The 16767-nt window shown below is 35.8% G+C and overlaps 3 protein-coding genes across 3 annotated transcripts in view; all 3 read left to right on the top strand.

Moving 5' to 3' along the window:
- Positions 1 to 1341: 1341 nt before the first annotated feature.
- On the top strand, positions 1342 to 3936 carry LOC134847889 (exosome complex component 10-like). Its single transcript, XM_063865153.1, has one exon. The coding sequence runs from the start codon at positions 1359 to 1361 to the stop codon at positions 3843 to 3845; it is 2487 nt and encodes an 828-aa protein (XP_063721223.1). The 5' UTR covers positions 1342 to 1358; the 3' UTR covers positions 3846 to 3936.
- An 89-nt stretch (positions 3937 to 4025) lies between these two features.
- Positions 4026 to 5413, top strand: LOC134847899 (mitochondrial import inner membrane translocase subunit Tim23-like). Its single transcript, XM_063865165.1, has 3 exons — positions 4026 to 4236; positions 4402 to 4651; positions 4969 to 5413. Exons 1-3 carry the CDS (start codon positions 4093 to 4095, stop codon positions 5199 to 5201), a joined length of 627 nt encoding a protein of 208 aa, XP_063721235.1. The 5' UTR covers positions 4026 to 4092; the 3' UTR covers positions 5202 to 5413.
- Positions 5414 to 16638: 11225 nt separating this feature from the next.
- LOC134848029 (uncharacterized) overlaps positions 16639 to 16767 on the top strand; it is a 498722-nt gene continuing 498593 nt past the window's right edge. Inside the window, exon 1 of the mRNA XM_063865360.1 lies at positions 16639 to 16648. The gene's annotated coding sequence lies outside the window, so the exon portion shown is untranslated. The remainder of the gene's footprint in view (positions 16649 to 16767) is intronic.

The following is a 16767-nucleotide window of genomic DNA, read 5'->3' as shown; positions in this document are numbered from 1 at the left end:
TTATTCTTTTGGTGGGAAAACCTGAAAGAATTGAATATGTCGAAAGCAGGTTAAAAAACCTAGGCGAAACAAAGAATAAGGCCTTGGTTTCGAATGGATGTACAATGTGCGAAGCGACATGTGTCCAGGAACGTCAGTCTAAAATGCAATCCAGTTAAAAAGATTGCCAGACGCCTTAAAAAATTGTTCAGAATATCCGAAACGCAGTAACGACATCCTTGAAGACAGTACCTGAAATGTGTAACTGAGGAGGAGAAGAATCAGTCTGTAAACGAAAGAGTGTCGAGATCTCTTGCCTTCTCCCGATAGAAAGTCGAATCTCTTTGACTCCAATTTGTTTAGAGTCACGAAAGAACCAAGATCGAAAATTTATGCTCTCCTCCTCGCCTACTTCGTGAGCAGATTTTTCAGCTGCTTCTTACGTTCGTTCTAGGAAGGCTTGTTCTTCTTTGGTAGCTTTTCCTTCACAAGAAATGAGACGTTGTCTTAGTGTCTCCAGAGGATCTCAATCAGCTTGAGCTTAAGTGTTGTTGAAGGGTGCGCTGATATGAGGCCTTCAACCAGTGTAGCGTCGCTAAGGGTTCAGAATGTTCGGTGAAGTGTGCAAGGAACTAATGTATATCTGAATTGTTTTCATGAGTTTTTGTGCTATAAGCCTTTTCCCCTTGTAGTTGCAAGTAATGTTGATTTGCTTCTTTAATTGAAAAATTTACTAGCCCTGAATTTTGTATATCTATATTTTTTTCTTTCTCTTAATTGCTTTATTCGGCCGGCGCACATGATTTTTTTTGCTGGTACTTGTAGTAATGCTAGTAATGAACATAGTGAAGATTCTTTTATAGGTCTTGCTAATTTTTGTTTGTTTTTTTTTCAGGAAAAAGTCTTTAAAATGTGCATAAAAGTCTCTTATAACTACAGATGTGCATTCATACATATTGATGCATTTATGAATGCACTTTTTGAGTTCATTTGAAATTCATCTGCTGAAAGCCTAAATAGCACTCCAAATACGAACGTGGAAATGGCGCGAAAAAACTTGAACGATTCCTAGTTTCGAAAGTGAAATTTAATTTTAAGATTTCCCAGTGGAATAAAAAGTTTACAAAAAAGCGCCAATCACAAATGATTCTAGAAATTCAATGAGCTGAAAGTGCATCTATTTTTTTTCTTTGAAATTCGAAGGTTGAGTTTTTTTCAACCAAGTCAGTGTTTTTTTATGTTTCCTTGCGTGCGTTATTCTTTTCCGATCTTGGATTGGCTATGTTCTGAAATTGAATTTTCCTTTTATTCCTAAAAAAAGTTTTGATAACTTTTTTAGCTATTTAGCGGCGCCTTTAGATGTTTGCTGTTTCAGAGTGATGCTTAACACAAACACGCCAAGTACAATGAATCCTGTTGAAATATCTCATCGCGAGAAATGTGATGAATTATGTGCAACAGTTAAAAGATCTGTTCAAGTGGTCAAAAATAGTGTTCCACCAAGTGACCAATATGAATACTATGAAGCTTTTCCCAGGTATCAAAATGTGATTCATAAACTAAATGATTCAATATACAAAACCATGAATTCTATCTTTTCGAGCGAGAAATTATCAACTTCTTATCGCCAAACTAAAGATGACAAAGACTTTTCTGACAAATTTGACATGATGGTGGAAGCGAATGATGTGATATTAGAGAAGGTTGGAAATCTTATGGACGAGGCTATGGGCTTGCGCTGTGAACCTGCAATTAAAGTGAGCACTAGTGCCCCAGCAGTTGCAGCTTCTTGGAACAAAACCCAGCAGCAATCTACGCTCAAATCTCAGAAATCGTTTTCTTGTATTAATTGGCTTCCAAAGCCGCAAAATGATTTCCAAGAAAAGCCTGATAATTCAACCTTGCCATTCACTCCAAACTTGATGGTAAAACCGAACTGTGTTAAAAGCCTATCCAGGTCCTATTCCTTGTTTGTGAATGGCGAATATAAGGATACTGTTGACGTGACACGGAATCAACCTATTCTGCAGCGATCATACTCGTTTTCAAAACAATTTCTAGAGGAAATAACTGGACACCACTACGAAGCCGAGCTGAGTTCATTTATTCCTTCAGAGCATTTGCTAGAACCCGTGATTTGCATCAGACCATCTGAAGTAACGCTTGCGAATCTGCACTTTATTGATACGCTAACCGGTTTAAACTCTCTGATAGAAAAATTAATAACACAAAAAGAAATAGCAGTTGATTGCGAGGCACATAGTCATCGTTCGTTTTTAGGCTTTGTTTGTCTGCTTCAGATTTCCACGAGAACAAATGACTATTTAGTGGATACGATTGCGTTGCGAGATCATATTCAAAAGCTCAACGTTATTTTCACCAATCCCAAAATACTAAAAGTAATGCATGGCTGTGATTCGGATGTGCTGTGGTTTCAGAGAGATTTCGGGCTTTATCTGGTTAATGTATTTGATACAGGACAAGCTGCAAGAGCATTGAATTATCCTACTTTTGCATTAAGCTATCTTCTGAAAAGATTTGTTAACTTCGACGCTCATAAGGAGTACCAAATGGCGGACTGGAGACAAAGGCCCTTGCCTCAAGAGATGATTGAGTATGCCCGCATGGATACACACGCCTTGTTATACATTGCTGACAATTTGCGGAATGCACTCTACGAAATGCAAGATAATTCATTGTTCGAAGTTTTCAATAAAAGCAGACTTTTGTGTCTTAAAAAGTACAGTAAGCCAGAGTACCATGCTTGCTCTTACCAAAAAGTTCTGCGGAATGTTCGGAAAAGAATGACAACTCAACAAGAGTTTGTCATTGCGAAACTTTATGACTGGCGAGAAGAAACTGCTCGTTCGTTGGATGAAAGTCCCCATTATGTGTTGCCCAATCACATGCTGATCCGAATTGCCGAAGTGTTACCTCGAGAGGCGCAGGGTATTTTGGCTTGTTGTAACCCTGTTCCACCATTAGTACGGGAGTACTTGAGCGTACTGCACAAGGTGATCCTGGAAGCCAAACTGAAGCACTTGGGCAGTAACGACAGCGAAGCTAACCCGAAGTTTCAAAGCGTGTCCAAAATGGTATCCCATACTGAAAAAGTATTCCCCCATGATTCAAATTTGGGTTCAACCATGGAAGCTATGCTGGATTTGGACGCAGTAGTTGAATTCAATCTATGTGCAGATAGACCTCAACTTGCTATGTTTACGAAACCTCTTCCATCTCACAATCAAGGCAACCCATCATCAGTTTTGGCTGGTATGGAGCATCCACTGTCCAAGTACTTGGCAGACATGAAGATCGAGCCTAAATTCATGACTAAAAAGGAACGCGATGCAAATTCTCTGGCTCTGAACACCACAAAGAAGGGAGACAAATCTAAACTGCGTCACAGGTGGCGCCTTTGTGCACAGCAGCCTGCAGCGCCTCTGAAGAAAACCGTTGAAGCTAAAGATACTTTCAACCAAGAAAACAATGAAGCGACAGTAGTGGAAATTCCTATAGTATTTGACGAAGAGTTAACAGCGAAGAGCCTTTTGAAGGATAAATCAGAGATGAAAAAAGAGAAAAAGCGGAAAAAGCGAGAGGTGATAGAGGTAAACGATAACGAAGATTCAGAAGTTGCTCCAGCTAAGAAGAAAAAGAAAGCGAACAAAGGGGAGTTGAAATTTTCAAGTATTGATGGACAAGAGAATAGCTTGAATGCGGTGAACGACGAGGAGTTCGAACATCCGAGTTTGGGCCCTGCGAAGAAAGCAAAGAAACTGAAAAAATCTGGGTTCTCGGGGTCACTGATGCCGAAGATCAAAGCATTCTCAAACAAATCGTTCTCCTTCAAACCAAAACAGTGACACTCAGCCTGCTTTCACTTACCGTTAATCAATATATGAGCGCCTATTTAGATGAGGAAATGATAAAATTGGCGAGTCGTTTTTAAAATCATCTGTTTTGTGTTCGACTGCTAAATGTCTGATTTTTGCTCCGTATTTGAATTTAAAATGCATATTTTTTTTTGTGAAAATTTAGTTTTACTTCATGACTTAACGTTTCAGGTTTGGATGTAATTATAATGAGCGAGATTTGAATGATATATTGAATATGGACATCGAGAAAGGGCTGAAATCTGGTCTGAGTAATCAGGCAGGGAGGACTTCCATATTGGGGAAGAGAAGTGCTGCAGCTGCCACCCCATACAGTATATCGCCGTATCTAAACATCGACCCATCCATCCTCGCACAACAGGTGGGGTAGCATTGTGGCAATATTTCAGTACAAACTTGAGATAATATGATCTGATTATTGAAATGAGTTAATTGCTCGGTACATGATTCGATGGCCGGGTCTAAGGATATCATAATACTATTTATGAAGTAATGAACGATTTACTCTTTTTTTTTTGAAATGCAGGAGCCCGAATTCATTATTCCAGAAGGCCAAAGTGCGAGACGCAACAGACACGAACAGGCACTGCCCATAATAGGCAGTTTTATCGTAAGTGGGGCGGGAGCAGGCAGTGCATATGGCTTGTACAAAGGATTCACTGACTCAAATGTGAAACAGCTCGAGGGCAGGTACCTCAATGCACCCTGGAGAACACAATTCATCAACGTCGTCACCAGGCACGCCAGCACTGTGGCCAGGAAAGGTGGCACCATTGGTAAATATCTTGTAGTAGGCTGTAGCTATCCAAAAAGTCACCAACTCAAGTAATCCGGGTTAACTACTAGTAAACTTTGTTTTTCAAAGGAGAGGCGCTTTGAGGTAGGTGACTAAGGTCTACGTCTCAAACGAAAGATGGATGGTTCAGAGCCCCGAAAAATTCCAAAAATCAGGCGTGGTAATCAGGGGGTTTTCACAGCATTTTTTGGTGAAGAGCAGAACAGCTCGTGTATTGGCCACTCCGAGTGGGGAAGTGGTAGTTAGAAAGTGTATTTTGATATGAAATTAACAAAATAATTAAAATGTTCATTTTAGGAATGATTTATTGCGGCACGGGATCAATCCTCAACGCGTTCACAGAGCAGGAACAGATTGTCATATCTGGACTATCTGGAGCAACAACCGGTGCATTATACAAGGCATTTTCTGGCGTGAAACAGGCGGCAATAGGGTCAATAGCCGGAGCGACAATTGCTCTGGGAGTCTACTTTCTAACGAACACTAAACCTGTGAAAAAAGCTGTGTACCAAAGCAGAAGCTACTTTTAATCCGTTTTCTTTACCCAGACTTGATGCGTATTGCGGATTATACAGAAAACTATACAAATGCCGTCAACTTCTCTTGATTTGTTCGAAACAATTTTTGAAGGCCATTGAGAGAAATTTTGAATTTAATAATTGTCCCCACCTTTTTGCATAGTCTGGGGCAATGATATTGGTAAAGTTTCAAGTTTCATTGGAGTGAACAAAGCAGATTTTTTGTTAAGAATTTGATGATGCAGGGCTATCTTCACGCGCGCAGCAATCAGTGTTTTGCAACTGGTAACTAGTTTTTTATGTTAGAAATGAAGTAAATTTTCACCCATGAAGTTAGTGAAGATTTTTTCAATTACAAGTCTTAGATTATTTTCACGCTCAAATTTGTTTACCGTAGCAATCAGCGTAGTGTTTTAGTACGAAACTTCTTTTTTTCTATCCTTACGCAAATAAAAATTTTCATTGAAAGTGGAAAGTGTTCACGTATTTAGTGACACTTTTTCTGTAATCACCATCTAGCATTGGAAATTTTATAGCTCTGTATTTTTTGGCTGGTGTTTTTGATGTATTAAGCCTGCGTGGCTGAGTGGTTAGTGCGTGAGACTTTCAGTTTCTAGGTCGAAGTGGGTTACAGATCGAATCCGAGACCTAGCCAATTATTTTTTTTAAAAATTCGAGGCTTATTTCTACTTTTTTATTACACTTTACAGAGCTGCATTTTTTCGTGTTCTCGCTAGTGTTTTTGGAGGAAAGCTTCGCGTTTGTGTTGCTTTTTGATTTCTTAATTTCAGTTCATTTCTTTTGTGGACGATCTATTGGTCCCTATTGAATTACTTTTTGATCCAGTTTTTCCTGAAATTTTTAAATTAAAATCGAGCCAATCATAAGCACTTGAACTTCACCGAGTCATAACTTGATATAAGTTTTTCCTGGAAGCTCGAAAGTTGAAATAGGTTCGAAAACTTTCAATCATTTTTTTTGGTTTACTTATTCTTTCGCACTTTTTAAACCATCTATTAGCTATGTTCAAAACTTTTTCAATTCAATTTAGAGCAGCTCAAATACAATTTTTAGGTTTTGATGCTAGTGCACCAAATGTTTTGCTAGTAAACATTTTTTTTTTAGAATAAACTTTAGTTTTTTCCGCTGCATGGCTTTTGGTGAAGTTTTTTATGTTGTTTTTTGGACTTAGTTTCTAGCAACTTAGCGTTTCTATTCTTGAAATTCGCAGGAACTAGTCTTGACATTCGCAGGAACTAGTGTCTTGTAATCGGGGGCCAGGAAATTTGCGCAAACAGTTTTTCTAACAACTCTGTAGGAAATTGAAGTTTGTTATTGAACCTTAACCTTTTCCAGACTCCTTCCCACTTGGTTTAGAGGCAACGAGGTTGCTTTCGCACTCTGAGGTTGGGTTCGAAAGCCGGATTTTTTCTGTGTTGATAAAATTCAAACTTTTCGAGAAGAATTGAATTTCGGGAAATGTAGTTTGTACTGTAAAAATTCATAGTTTTATAAATGAATCGCTCAACGTTGCTAATGCAACAATTTTTATGGCATTTTGTTGTTTTTCATTGAATAATTGAGCCTAAACTCGGCTTGTCTGCTTAGTGGCCGCTCACAGTAAGTAATAAAATCTTATTTACTGCTGGTGGTTGTGTTTTTCTGAGATCGAATTGTTTTTCTGAGATCCATAATTAGATCCGTCTCATTTGCTTCTCGTTAGCTTGTAATGCTACACTTGCGTTGTATCGCAAATGATGCAAAGCTCTGCTTCGTCTCCGTGTGATAAATGTCAATTGAGTTTTTTTTGATAAATTTTAATTGGTTCAACATGGATATTCGTAAATGTTGGAAATCTTTTGAAGCTTCACTTTTGTACAATCATTTTTTTGTTTAAAAAAAGAAGATAATTCTAAGTTTTATAGTTTTTTGTGTTCTATGTTGTTATGTTGAATCATTTATTATTTTACTATTGTTATCAAGGTTGAAATACCACAGTTACGTGGAATAGATTATAATTCAGTTCATCGCTTCGACTCTTTGTTTTGGATAGTTTCTCGATTTTTTGCTCCACGCTCAATTTCTGGTAGTTGGACGCAGACTATTTAAAATTTAACTCATTTTAAGTTTTGGCACGATGTTAAGAGTCGATTAAGTCTTTGTTTCAGGAAAAGTCTTGAAAATCTCTTATAACAAAAGAATTTTGTATATGTGAACATTTTGAGTTCAATTCAAGTTCATTGGCTAGAAAGTAGGCAAAATGCACTGTTGAAAGCTGAAAAGGCGCGCAAAACTCGTTCTTTTTTTGTGGAATTTAATTTTTCAGATTTTCCGGCGGAATTTAGTTTTCCTAGTAATCCAATTTTCTGAAGTTAGGTTAATTTAATCAAAAAAATTTTAAATTGATCTTGAAAGAGCTTGAAGGTCATATATTTTTGTTTGAAATTCGAAAGTTGAAGTTCTTTCAAAAAACAACTCAATTTTTATCTTTGTGTTCATTGACGTTTTTCAACTGTCTGTTGGCTATGGTGTTTAAGAAGTGCAGCTCATTCTCACCCACTAACTCATTGGGAGCTTAGAACGATGCGTTAAACATTGTCGAAGAAAAATTTCGTCGATCATTTTTTGTCTGAATGGGTTTTCATTTTTCCTATGAATGGGTTTTGATTATATTTCCTTTTATTCCAAATACTCACTTTGTTGTTCTCATGAAAATTCGAAGTGAAGTGCTGGCACAGTAAAGTGAGCAGAATTTTCTGTGCCAGAAGTTACGCAAATTACCCATTTTAAATGTTCCGTTTTTTAAAGGAAATCTTTTTCTTCAATAACTATGTCAATATTTTGATGCATTGAATGATGTGCTCTGTAAGTCTTGAAATTATTTCAGCCAGATTTTTTTATTAGAATTTTCTTAATAACTTTTTAATGTCCTTGGTTTTATTTTTAGATTTTGATGCTAGTGCACCAAATGTTTCGCTAGTAAACATTTTTTTTTAGAATAAACTAGTTTTTTCCGCTGCATGGCTTTTGGTGAAGTTTTTTTATGTTGTTTTTTGGACTTAGTTTCTAGCAACTTAGCGTTTCTATTCTTGAAATTCGCAGGAACTAGTCTTGACATTCGCAGGAACTAGTGTCTTGTAATCGGGGACCAGAAAATTTGCGCAAACAGTTTTTCTAACAACTCTGTAGGAAATTGAAGTTTGTTATTGAACCTTAACTTTTTCCAGACTCCTTCCCACTTGGTTTAGAGGCAACGAGGTTGCTTTCGCACTCTGAGGTTGGGTTCGAAAGCCGGATGTTTTTCTGTGTTGATAAAATTCAAACTTTTCGAGAAGAATTGAATGTCGGGAAATGTAGTTTGTACTGTAAAAATTCATAGTTTTATAAATGAATCGCTCAACGTTGCTAATGCAACAATTTTTATGGCATTTTGTTGTTTTTCATTGAATAATTGAGCCTAAACTCGGCTTGTCTGCTTAGTGGCCGCTCACAGTAAGTAATAAAATCTTATTTACTGCTGGTGGTTGTGTTTTTCTGAGATCGAATTGTTTTTCTGAGATCCATAATTAGATCCGTCTCATTTGCTTCTCGTTAGCTTGTAATGCTACACTTGCGTTGTAGCGCAAATGATGCAAAGCTCTGCTTCGTCTCCGTGTGATAAATGTCAATTGAGTTTTTTTGATAAATTTTAATTGGTTCAACATGGATATTCGTAAATGTTGGAAATCTTTTGAAGCTTCACTTTTGTACAATCGTTTTTTTGTTTAAAAAAAGAAGATAATTCTAAGTTTTATAGTTTTTTGTGTTCTATGTTGTTATGTTGAATGATTTATTATTTTTCTATTGTTATCAAGGTTGAAATACCACAGTTACGTGGAATAGATTATTATTCAGTTCATCGCTTCGTCTCTTTGTTTTGGATAGTTTCTCGATTTTTTGCTCCACGCTCAATTTCTGGTAGTTGGACGCAGACTATTTAAAATTTAACTCATTTTTTGTTTTTCAAGATTTGTTTTATTGTGCAAAACGGCCTCTTTGTTGGCCTAATGGCTTTGTTATTGATTTTTGGCTTATTTGCCGGTGTTTTTTCAAATTTAGTTCAATCAAATTATGCTTTTGAAAACTTAAGTTTTGGCACGATATTAAGAGTCGATTAAGTCTTTGTTTCAGGAAAAGTCTTGAAAATCTCTTATAACAAAAGAATTTTGTATATGTGAACATTTTGAGTTCAATTCAAGTTCATTGGCTAGAAAGTAGGCAAAATGCACTGTTGAAAGCTGAAAAGGCGCGCAAAACTCGTTCTTTTTTTGTGGAATTTAATTTTTCAGATTTTCCGGCGGAATTTAGTTTTCCTAGTAATCCAATTTTCTGAAGTTAGGTTAATTTAATCAAAAAAATTTTAAATTGATCTTGAAAGAGCTTGAAGGTCATATATTTTTGTTTGAAATTCGAAAGTTGAAGTTCTTTCAAAAAACAACTCAATTTTTATCTTTGTGTTCATTGACGTTTTTCAACTGTCTGTTGGCTATGGTGTGTTTAAGAAGTGCAGCTCATTCTCACCCACTAACTCATTGGGAGCTTAGAACGATGCGTTAAACATTGTCGAAGAAAAATTTCGTCGATCATTTTTTGTCTGAATGGGTTTTCATTTTTCCTATGAATGGGTTTTGATTATATTTCCTTTTATTCCAAATACTCACTTTGTTGTTCTCATGAAAATTCGAAGTGAAGTGCTGGCACAGTAAAGTGAGCAGAATTTTCTGTGCCAGAAGTTACGCAAATTACCCATTTTAAATGTTCCGTTTTTTAAAGGAAATCTTTTTCTTCAATAACTATGTCAATATTTTGATGCATTGAATGATGTGCTCTGTAAGTCTTGAAATTATTTCAGCCAGATTTTTTATTAGAATTTTCTTATAAACTTTTTAATTTCCTTGGTTTTATTTTTAGGTTTTGATGCTAGTGCACCAAATGTTTCGCTAGTAAACATTTTTTTTTAGAATAAACTTTAGTTTTTTCCGCTGCATGGCTTTTGGTGAAGTTTTTTTATGTTGTTTTTTGGACTTAGTTTCTAGCAACTTAGCGTTTCTATTCTTGAAATTCGCAGGAACTAGTCTTGACATTCGCAGGAACTAGTGTCTTGTAATCGGGGGCCAGAAAATTTGCGCAAACAGTTTTTCTAACAACTCTGTAGGAAATTGAAGTTTGTTATTGAACCTTAACTTTTTCCAGACTCCTTCCCACTTGGTTTAGAGGCAACGAGGTTGCTTTCGCACTCTGAGGTTGGGTTCGAAAGCCAGATTTCTTTCTGTGTTGATAAAATTCAAACTTTTCGAGAAGAATTGAATTTCGGGAAATGTAGTTTGTACTGTAAAAATTCATAGTTTTATAAATGAATCGCTCAACGTTGCTAATGCAACAATTTTTATGGCATTTTGTTGTTTTTCATTGAATAATTGAGCCTAAACTCGGCTTGTCTGCTTAGTGGCCGCTCACAGTAAGTAATAAAATCTTATTTACTGCTGGTGGTTGTGTTTTTCTGAGATCGAATTGTTTTTTTGAGATCCATAATTAGATCCGTCTCATTTGCTTCTCGTTAGCTTGTAATGCTACACTTGCGTTGTATCGCAAATGATGCAAAGCTCTGCTTCGTCTCCGTGTGATAAATGTCAATTGAGTTTTTTTTGATAAATTTTAATTGGTTCAACATGGATATTCGTAAATGTTGGAAATCTTTTGAAGCTTCACTTTTGTACAATCATTTTTTTGTTTAAAAAAAGAAGATAATTCTAAGTTTTATAGTTTTTTGTGTTCTATGTTGTTAAGTTGAATCATTCATTATTTTACTATTGTTATCAAGGTTGAAATACCACAGTTACGTGGAATAGATTATAATTCAGTTCATCGCTTCGACTCTTTGTTTTGGATAGTTTCTCGATTTTTTGCTCCACGCTCAATTTCTGGTAGTTGGACGCAGACTATTTAAAATTTAACTCATTTTAAGTTTTGGCACGATGTTAAGAGTCGATTAAGTCTTTGTTTCAGGAAAAGTCTTGAAAATCTCTTATAACAAAAGAATTTTGTATATGTGAACATTTTGAGTTCAATTCAAGTTCATTGGCTAGAAAGTAGGCAAATGCACTGTTGAAAGCTGAAAAGGCGCGCAAAACTCGTTCTTTTTTTGTGGAATTTAATTTTTCAGATTTTCCGGCGGAATTTAGTTTTCCTAGTAATCCAATTTTCTGAAGTTAGGTTAATTTAATCAAAAAAATTTTAAATTGATCTTGAAAGAGCTTGAAGGTCATATATTTTTGTTTGAAATTCGAAAGTTGAAGTTCTTTCAAAAAACAACTCAATTTTTATCTTTGTGTTCATTGAAATTCGCAGGAACTAGTCTTGACATTCGCAGGAACTAGTGTCTTGTAATCGGGGGCCAGAAAATTTGCGCAAACAGTTTTTCTAACAACTCTGTAGGAAATTGAAGTTTGTTATTGAACCTTAACTTTTTCCAGACTCCTTCCCACTTGGTTTAGAGGCAACGAGGTTGCTTTCGCACTCTGAGGTTGGGTTCGAAAGCCAGATTTCTTTCTGTGTTGATAAAATTCAAACTTTTCGAGAAGAATTGAATTTCGGGAAATGTAGTTTGTACTGTAAAAATTCATAGTTTTATAAATGAATCGCTCAACGTTGCTAATGCAACAATTTTTATGGCATTTTGTTGTTTTTCATTGAATAATTGAGCCTAAACTCGGCTTGTCTGCTTAGTGGCCGCTCACAGTAAGTAATAAAATCTTATTTACTGCTGGTGGTTGTGTTTTTCTGAGATCGAATTGTTTTTTTGAGATCCATAATTAGATCCGTCTCATTTGCTTCTCGTTAGCTTGTAATGCTACACTTGCGTTGTATCGCAAATTATCGCAAATGATGCAAAGCTCTGCTTCGTCTCCGTGTGATAAATGTCAATTGAGTTTTTTTGATAAATTTTAATTGGTTCAACATGGATATTCGTAAATGTTGGAAATCTTTTGAAGCTTCACTTTTGTACAATCATTTTTTTGTTTAAAAAAAGAAGATAATTCTAAGTTTTATAGTTTTTTGTGTTCTATGTTGTTATGTTGAATCATTTATTATTTTACTATTGTTATCAAGGTTAAATACCACAGTTACGTGGAATAGATTATAATTCAGTTCATCGCTTCGACTCTTTGTTTTGGATAGTTTCTCGATTTTTTGCTCCACGCTCAATTTCTGGTAGTTGGACGCAGACTATTTAAAATTTAACTCATTTTAAGTTTTGGCACGATGTTAAGAGTCGATTAAGTCTTTGTTTCAGGAAAAGTCTTGAAAATCTCTTATAACAAAAGAATTTTGTATATGTGAACATTTTGAGTTCAATTCAAGTTCATTGGCTAGAAAGTAGGCAAAATGCACTGTTGAAAGCTGAAAAGGCGCGCAAAACTCGTTTTTTTTGTGGAATTTAATTTTTCAGATTTTCCGGCGGAATTTAGTTTTCCTAGTAATCCAATTTTCTGAAGTTAGGTTAATTTAATCAAAAAAATTTTAAATTGATCTTGAAAGAGCTTGAAGGTCATATATTTTTGTTTGAAATTCGAAAGTTGAAGTTCTTTCAAAAAACAACTCAATTTTTATCTTTGTGTTCATTGACGTTTTTCAACTGTCTGTTGGCTATGGTGTGTTTAAGAAGTGCAGCTCATTCTCACCCACTAACTCATTGGGAGCTTAGAACGATGCGTTAAACATTGTCGAAGAAAAATTTCGTCGATCATTTTTTGTCTGAATGGGTTTTCATTTTTCCTATGAATGGGTTTTGATTATATTTCCTTTTATTCCAAATACTCACTTTGTTGTTCTCATGAAAATTCGAAGTGAAGTGCTGGCACAGTAAAGTGAGCAGAATTTTTTCTTCAATAACTATGTCAATATTTTGATGCATTGAATGATGTGCTCTGTAAGTCTTGAAATTATTTCAGCCAGATTTTTTTATTAGAATTTTCTTATAAACTTTTTAATGTCCTTGGTTTTATTCTCCAGTTCCCCCCCCCAAAGTTGATTTTCGATTTTCTTGATTATTTTGGCATTGGAGTTTCAATTATGATCAGTTTTAAGGTCTTAGATTTTTTTTTTCAATTTCTTACTTCTATGTTTTTGCTTTTTTTTATTAAAGAAAATTAACAACTATTGTAACCAAGTCACTGAATCATTTCTCCAGCAGACATATCAGGTCCAAAGATGTTTTTTGAGCACATCTGAATTTAAAATTCTCGTTGCTCCTTCCGAAATTTTTGTTCATGTTGCCTGTAAACCAACCCAGAAAACTTTTTTGCTTCAATAGTTATTCTGCTTAGAAAAGTTTTGAAAGCCTTATATCGACTTAGTTGCCTCATACTGCAGCTTCATGTGAGTTGTGATTAATTTTTAAAATCCGTTTGTGTGCTGATCGTATGTGTTGATACTTGACAACTTCGAGTTTTGAAAATTTTTGCATTATGACCCGAAGTGTATATAGGATTTCCGTTACAATCTTCGAAAGTATGGAATGCGAATGTATGGAAGCTCTAGCAACATTTTCACCTTATTTTTTGCCCAGGGTTTTCCATTGTGTGTTTGAAGTCCTTTGTGTGCACATTTTAAATTGTACTCATCTTATGTTAATTATAGTAAACAGACTCATAGCTTCGGATGTTTGTGCGCTAATTTTTTCTTTTTTGAATTTCCATAGTAAGAGGGATTTCCGGATGATCGCAGGGAGTATTTTTCTAGCTTTCAGATGTTAGCTTTAAAGAAAGTTAGCCCGGTGCCGTACGGCTTGATTGATGCATCATATATGGCGTGTGCTACTTGGCCCGCATTAAAGTGAGTTTTGGTGTATCATCACCTAAAGTCCAGATTCTTCGGTAAATTTGAATAGCACTACCCGGTACTTTTTTCCCTTTTATAACTTTGTTCACAGGATGACTGAAATTGGTGGCCATCTCCAACTCTCTAGTTTCGTTCAGTTAACAGACTTATTTCAAGCATATTTTTAAATGCCCTCTTTTCGAAGTTTGTTAAGTTGGTTTTAAATTTACCAACTCCGATTTTAGTTTAATTCAATTTTCGTTTTTATTTTTCTTCATGTTTTGTTTTCTTTTATTCCGGCTTCAAACGTATTGGCCGATAATATATCAGCTTAGTGGCCTAATATTGAATCGGTTGATGAGCAAAAAGTTTTTCACCTTAAATTTTTGACGCGGACAATTTTTCTTTTTTGATTTCTACGCTTGCGATAAGCACGCGTAATCGAATCGAAATTTTGTTTTTCGGAATAACAACTTGTTTAACAGAATATTTTGATATCTGAGTTCAGACTCAATTCAAATTTGTAGCGTGTATGGCAGACTTGCTCTGGAGGTAACGAATACGACTGGGACGGCGAAGAATCTGTACAAGAACTGTTTTTGTTTCAAGCGACAAATGTTCTGTTTCCGAAAAAATGGTCAGCCTTTTATCTGATTTGGTTTTGTCGGCTTAATTGCCTCATCTTAGTTGCTTTTTTTGCCGTACGCATTTCAATTGTAGTTTCAGTGTTTTGATTTAGTCCTGCGATTTGTAGTTTTACTAGCCTTTGACTTCGTATATTTTCTTTTGTTTTTTTTTCGCAGGCCCAATTTAATTTTTAATAGGCCCAAACGATTTCGGTTTATTATAATTTAGGCTCATTTAAAGGGAAAGATGATATGAATGCTCCCCTGGGTTGCACAAAACGCTAAAAATTGTAGAAAATTCAAAGGTTTTTATGACAAAAGTTTTGTTTTTGGTGCTACGAGAAAACACTCCCAAAAATATAACTTATTTCTTACGAATATAACTTACGAAAATATAACATAATTCCGGACAATTTGAAGTTATTTTGGTTGTGGCTTATCGAATTTTTTAGACTCAGGGGCTTTCCTTTTCTGTCTACAGCTTGCGAAGGAATTTTCATAAGGTATCGCAAGTGGCGCAAGCTTTTTAGGTTCAGCGGGCGTTGTTGTTGCTGCTGCAGCTACATCGGTCTCTGCTTTGATCTCTTGATTGAATTGGAAAGATCGATTATGTTAGAGATAGAGAGGGTGATTTAGGGACATTTTGTTTAAATTTGGTTGTTCCTCCTATCAAACCTATTTATTGAGTTCCCAGGGTCTCTAGCGGCAAAATCGACGTAAAATGGGAACAGCTTGTTTCAACGATATCGGCTTTATGCTCAAGAAGATTTGTTTGTGGTGAAAGTATGCTCGTTCTTGGGGCCAGGTTTTTCGCATCACTCGGATAACTGAGTGATGTTCCATGCCTGGTTCAAGCGGGCTGTTTTTAGTTGGAGGGGGAATCGAAAAAAAAACATGTGAGGTGGTGTTGCACTGCAGATTTTTGGCAGCTTCTTGGAGATTCTTCGAAGAGTGATGGCACTCATTCATAAGCACCCTGTTGTTGTTCTTAGCACTTTGTTGTTTCATTTGAAGACGCTGTTAGTTGATGTATTTTAGGGTGCGAGCTGCATAGTTCAATAACCTCTTTCAAAATGCCTTTTAAAGTACCTAGTGTTATTTTTGAAACAATCTGAGGTTGTCAGTAAGTTTTTTTTGAGAATATTGTTTCTTTTTTGGAGTTTGTTGCAGGTCTTTTTGCAATAATGCTCAGACTTTGTGGTTGGCAGGTTGCTTGTTGTCTCGAGATTTGCATTTGAATCAAGAAAAAACACATTAGGTACGTTGAAAAGATAGATGTTGTTGATTTTTTTTTGATAAAGAAAGATTTCTGATCTTAAGACAGCTTAGACCGTTTAGATAAGGAATATTAGTTTTCTACAATTTTTTTAAAGTTGAGAACTGTTGTTTTGAGGGTTTTCTTCTCTCCATAGGCAGTTACTCCGAGGTTATCATTGTTGAGTTGGGGAGTTTTGGACATGTAAAGGTGAAATAGGACCGGGGAGAACACACCATCATGTAGGTCGTTTTTTTCACTTTGCTGCGTTTTTATTGGTGTCTCTGAATTTTGTATAAGTGTGCTTTCCGCGGAGGTAGACAAGAATCCATCTTTTGGTGCTGAGTTGTGATCGAGCTGGGAATATCGTTGAGCAGACGGTACTGATCAACATTATAAAAGGCTGCAGTCAAGTTTATGGCGACCATCAGTGTTCTTCTTCATGGTATAGCCTGGTTGAAACCATCTCTTATGTTAAATGAGAAGCTGACGGTTTATCTCTGTTCTTGTCGATATTTTTTTTCTGAAGCCGTGTTGTTCTTCTTGAAAGTTTATGTTGAAAGTAAACTTCGTTAGTAATAAACTACGATTTTTGCTACCGGAGAAATCAATTGAAGTTTCGTAGCTCAGCCTGTTCAGTATCTTTTCTTTGTTTAGCTAGGGTTTAACATCCCACTTTTCAGGCTTTGTTGCCTTATTCAGTAAGTTGCTTATTAAATGCTGCAGTATTTGATGGCCTATTTCCTTAAAAATTGTCAATGGATTGAGGCGGTGCTGTCAGGAACAAGCGCTTTGCTTTTGACTTTGAATTCAAGTTGTTTGATCTTTCGTTGATCTG

This window comes from Symsagittifera roscoffensis, chromosome 1 (assembly GCF_963678635.1).
Source record: "Symsagittifera roscoffensis chromosome 1, txSymRosc1.1, whole genome shotgun sequence".
Lineage (NCBI taxonomy): Eukaryota > Metazoa > Xenacoelomorpha > Acoela > Convolutidae > Symsagittifera > Symsagittifera roscoffensis.
Note: the sequence above shows the minus strand (reverse complement) of the source record. Positions and strands in the feature narration are given on the sequence as shown.